The following is a 5631-nucleotide window of genomic DNA, read 5'->3' on the forward strand; positions in this document are numbered from 1 at the left end:
GGGCGGCGGCCTCGTGGAGGCTGAGATCTGCGACGCGGCCAATGAGGCCAAGTGCTTCCGGCGACCAGGTGCCGATGCGGATTCCAGTGGGGCGAGCAGCCACGGCTGATGCAAAGCGACGGAGTAGTACACGGGCTTCCGGCGAGGGCGTCGGGAGTGCGGACTGCGGCGCTGCTTCCTGGTGCTCCTTCTCCTCCACATCCGGTGCTGGGAGGTTGTGGTCGGGGAGCGCTGGGAGAGCGGGCGTCGGCGCAGCGGTCTCGATCTCCTCTGTCTTCACCTTCGGCAGCAGGTTGATGACGAAGCCCGACGGTAGCGTCTCCATGTCAACCGCAGTTGGCGGCGACGAGAACGGCAGGCGTGGCCCGTACCCGTGGAGCGGGCAGTAGTACATCGTCGGAAATGATGCTGGTGGTGGCGCCGGAAGTTCCTCGTCGCCAAAGTCACGCTCGGGATCGTAGACAAGACAACCGGCGTTCGGTCCGCCCAGCAGCCACTCCATGGGCGGAACGGTGAACTCCGGCAGGAGTGGCATCAGGTCGTCGGCGTCCACGCTGACGTTTGAGGCAGAGGCCTCGTCTTCGTATTCTGCGTCGACCATCTGCTCGGCGACGATGTCCGGCATGGCAGCAACTTCTTCGGCTGCGATCTCCGGCACGGCAGCGACTTGTTCGTCAACAACCACTGGTTCGGCAGCGGCCTCTTGTGGTATGACCGGCGTCACTTCCTTGGGCACAACCGTCCTCGTGCCTGGCTCCGGTGTTCCCTTGGAGTGGTTGCGCTGCACCCAGCGGTTGCCAGTTTGGTGGCGTCGGCACACACAGCTGTTGCCGTGATGACAACGGCGGAGGCCACCACCAGGGCCGGAGCGGCGTCGGGGCACCCAGCGGTTGCGGCGGTGGAGGCTACAATTCCTGTCCAGGCGGCCATGGCGACGAGTGCCAAACGCCCGGCGATGGTAAGGAGCAATGCCGAAGTTCTGGCTAGCAAACCTGGGGCGATGGCGTCTTGCGACAAGCCTTGCAAAGGCAAATGCTAGTTCCGGCAAAGTTGCCATCTTCTCACCTGTTTTCTCCGTACTTCTCCTATGCCTATTAGCTCTCTGTTTCAGAGCATGCGTGCGGATAACGTGAGAAGAAATAAGAGATTGAAGTGAATGGAGTAGTTTTATTGAAGGCAGTTAGGATTTTCTATAGGCTAACTACCTACAGTTAGCATTGTCCATACGCTGTGAATGGCGAAGGGACATCATGCCTGTTTAAACAGGCACAATCATTGTAACCGACGTTGTAACACGCCTGTTTAGATGGTATATAAGGCTGAATAGTAACATCAATAAAACTACTCCATTCTTTTTTTTTTGCGGGTAAAACTACTCCATTCACTTCAATCTCTTATTTCTTCTCAAAAACAAGGGGCCGGGGGTTGGTGCCGAGCGTGCTGACGGGATCTTTGCACGTTGTATTGTGATCAATGGTAGTACTCAGTTTATTTTAGCCTTGTACAAAAAAAAGTTTATTTTAGCCTACAAAAACTGGAAAGTGGATTTGTAGCACCAGGATGAATTTTTGGGATATCAAACATGGGTTCTTGATCTACTCTAATGTGAAATTTGTGAGAAAATATCAGGAAACGTAATCGTGGCAAAAAAAACAAAAAAATTCTATGAAGAAAAAACTGTTTGGATGGATTTTTGTTAGGACAATATTTTCGTTGCCACGGATACTTATTCTGGTATTTTTCTTTCACAAAACTTCACACAGGAGTAGATTAGAGAACCCAGGTTTGATATCCTCGAATTTTAGTTTTTTTAATATATTTTCTAAGTTTAATATTCGTATAGCGGGTTGTGGCGCAAGGAGCTCCTGTGTATTTTCAAAAAAAACTAGTACTAGTATGCTTTTGGAGAAACACAGTACTAGACGCTGGTCACAACATTCGATGGATAGACAGAGAGAGGCTAGTGATCAGCCGGATCGTGCCGCGTGCCGCTTACTCGTTTCCGTCGTATTCGTCAGCGGTGGTGTCACTACGTACTCCTACGTGCTACGTGTAGCATCCGAGCAGCCTATCGCATATGCAGCAGACGCGTAACAGGATAATGCCAACGCAAAACAGTCTAGAGACCAGTGATGCTTGATAAACAACTACGTGTATGTCATTGCTTACGTACGTAGTAGGTTAAAAAGCACACCTGTTTTGTACTCCCTCCATCACGATTTAGAAGACGGGCTTAGAAATTCTCTGAGATCTAGGTGGTTATTTATTAGTTGTATGATGTATTAAAAAATAGCATTCACACTATACATGCATATTGAAATAGTATATCGAAGTACTAATTAGCTACTAGAAATAAATACAATGCACCCTAAACCTTGTCTATTGTGAAAACGCACGCAAATTTAACTATGCTTTCTAAACTGTGACGGAGGGAGTATCAGACACGAAACATATTTTATTCAAAGTTATTATGGGTTGTTAGTATAGTTGTGTTTGTATCCATCTGACTCCTTATATTCAGCAATAATCAGGGCGCGCCATTTTGGGGGAGGTCAATTAGACTGCCCGTAATGAGAGTATCATAGATAGTATCATGCATGCCAACTAAGCATTTTGATGAGGTGGCATAAAATTAAATGAAGAAAAAGAGGCTTCAATATCATATCATAATACCGTATCATATTAAATGATGTGCTACTTTGTGTCATGCATGACAATAAATATAGTCCTCTATGGTACCAACATATGATACTATGCATTAGGGATGTAGTATTATAGACTACTATCATATGCATGATACTAGTATATGATACTTCCCATTACAACCAGCCTTACAAACGGCGCAAACAACAAATTAACCAGCGGCACACTTCACTTGCATGAAGGAAGACACAAAAGTCTCAAAGGGTAGAACATAAACAAAGATACAAATATGACATGCCAATTAGGTGCATCCTTGACCGCATGTGAGTTTTGGAGGATTACAACCTTTGTGTTTGTCTTTTCAATCGTAGGTTCTTGTTTGATTTTCCATGATAAAAAAACGCTTTTATTGACTTATAGTGTTGTTTTAAGGGAGCAAAACATTACATATTCGGTTTCTGCATAACTATAATACGCACATCCAAAAACATTCACAAAGATCGAGATACACAAGTAAGATGAAGTGTAGAGAGACAAAGACGAATGCCAGGTTAGGTGGGAGCGTGTGCTTTATAGAGATACGGTTTGCTAAAGTATATCTAGATGTGTCATAAATATTACACATCTAAGTCATATGTTATTCATTTTAGACGGAGATTCGTGTAACATTTTTCTTTTGTCTTTTTTTCTTTCTAATTTGATTTGGTCATTTAGATGTGCAATAATTAGGACACATCTAAATGTGCCCTAAACAGCCCCGATAGAGATTATGTCGTCATCGATGTTGGGTAAAATATGCTTAGCTAACTGCTCATATAACTGTTGGTAGGTTCGGTTCTTTGTGGTGGAATTTGTGAACTGTGAACCGAACCTAATTCAGATAATTAGGTTCATTGTGGTGAAACAATCCATTTTTCGCGATGTTCGTTAGACTTCCAGTCAATTACGTTAGTGTCTGTGATGACTTTGTCAATCTCAAGATAACATGCTGGCTCAGCCTTTTGATGGTGTTCATAGAGGTATGATGTGTGTTAATATGGAAAAGTGTATGCGCGTATGTATAAACGTCTGCATTTGTATTGTGTTAAAATAAGCTGAATAGGTTGTTTGATAGGATTGTAATTTGTGCGTGTATTACCTGCGACCATACGAGTGGATTAATTACTGCCGACAACACGTATACAGTAAGTCACCTAGTATTTTCTCTCGACAACATTAATTAAAAAAATTCCGCAAGAAAAAAACATTAATTCAAATTTGTTCCACTTGCACCTGCCACGCTTACCCACACATGAGTTTATAATCGGAGAGATGGCGCAGCAGCAGCTTCGCATGCCGTAGTGCAATGAACAGTCCACCGCAGCACGCAGATGTCGCCTCCCTCCTGGCAGCTGCGGGCGGCCACCAGCCGCCGCTCAACGGCCGCGTGTCCATCGTGACCGGTGGCGCTGGCGGCATTGGCGCCGCTGTCACCGCGCACCTCGCATCCCTCGGCGCTCGCGTCGTCGTCGGCTACATCGGCGACTCGGCACCCGCGGACCAGCTGGTCGCATCCCTCAACGCGGCCGCAGGCAGCTCCGGACCACGCGCGGTCGCGGTGTGCGCCGACGTGTCGGACCCCGTGCAGGTGGAGCGTCTGTTCGACGAGGCGCAGGCGGCGTTCGGGCGCGACCTCCACATCGTGGTGGCGGCCGCCGGGTTCCAGGACGCCGCGTACCCGGCCATCGCGGACACCGAGCCGGAGCAGTGGGACCGCGCCTTCGGAGTGAACGCGCGCGGCACGTTCCTGTGCTGCCGGCTGGCGGCCCGGCAGCTCGTCAGAGGCGGCGGCGGGCGGATAGTCACCTTTTCGTCGTCGAACGTGGGGTCGCTCCGGCCAGGGTATGGCGCGTACGTGGCGACGAAGGCCGCCGTGGAGGCCATGACCAAGGTGCTGGCCAAGGAGCTCGCCGGAACTGGCATCACGGCCAACAGCGTGGCGCCGGGGCCGGTGGCCACGCCCATGTTCTTCGCCGGGAAGTCCGAGGAGCGCGTGAGGGCCGTCGCCAGCGAGTGCCCCATGAAGCGCATCGGCGAGCCAGCGGACGTGGCGCCGGTGGTCGGCTTTCTCTGTAGTGACGCCGCCGGGTGGATTAACGGCCAGGTGATTCGGGTCAATGGTGGGTACGTGTAGTTTCTGCCGTTTGCTCATATCTGATGTGCGTGTAACTCTATTACAAACGAGAAGGTCCACTCGGTCGATCTCCACGTTGTCACGTCGATTTACATGAACTAGATGACTTGTTGCGCCAATGACGCAAAAGGTGAGATCAAACCAAGCATTTTAAGAATATTAAGAAAGGTATGAGATCAGTTCATGATAGCATATTTACATTGCTTTTATGAGGCAAACTACATAGGCAGAGGTCCATCATATAGAAAGCTTTTGTCATTTAGCTTACTTGAGTAAGCTACGCAGCGATGAACATCAAATAGAGTCAATGCCCGCTGGGCCAACGGCGATATTTACGCACAAGAGTCCATCTGTTCAGGGATTTAAATAAGAAGATTGTATTGACAGTGGCTTGACATAGTTCTTCGAGTGTCACAGTCTTTCTTTGCAAACATGCACAAAATACATCAGGCTTGACATAGTCGTCAGTTTTAGTACTTTAGAGAGTATGAGCTTCTGTGATTCATGGTGAAATTTTCATCTCTATGTGGTGACAAAATTGACAGCGTGCATCAGTTCAACTGATTTAGTTAGTTTGTCCATGCTGGGCACAAGGTCTTGCAGCATCCTTAGCCTCTTGCTAATCCTTGTTATTCTTTCCTAAATAGCATAAGCAAAAAAAATCAGTACAAACATTTGGAACAAAGACAAACGCCAAAAATGCTGCAGGAAACTAACTAACCCTCTCAGCGATGCTTCGCCGGTGAGTGGCGCAGCCAAGCTTGGCGCAGACTGCGCAAGCGACAGAGTCCTGCTGCAGGTAGTTGTCCATGCCG

General features: G+C 48.4%; 1 protein-coding gene across 1 annotated transcript; it reads left to right on the forward strand.

The window, feature by feature from the left end:
- The first annotated feature begins 3988 nt into the window (after positions 1-3988).
- Positions 3989-5066, forward strand: LOC119333214 (NADPH-dependent aldehyde reductase-like protein, chloroplastic). Its single transcript, XM_037606190.1, has one exon. It carries the CDS (start codon positions 3989-3991, stop codon positions 4814-4816), a length of 828 nt encoding a protein of 275 aa, XP_037462087.1. The 3' UTR covers positions 4817-5066.
- Positions 5067-5631: the final 565 nt, after the last annotated feature.

Source organism: Triticum dicoccoides, chromosome 7A, assembly GCF_002162155.2.
Source record: "Triticum dicoccoides isolate Atlit2015 ecotype Zavitan chromosome 7A, WEW_v2.0, whole genome shotgun sequence".
NCBI classification, from domain to species: Eukaryota; Viridiplantae; Streptophyta; class Magnoliopsida; order Poales; family Poaceae; genus Triticum; species Triticum dicoccoides.

Coding starts and splice junctions, on each gene's coding strand:
- LOC119333214 (XM_037606190.1), top strand. CDS start 3,989: ATGAACAGTCCACCGCAGCACGCAGATGTCGCCTCCCTCCTGGCAGCT.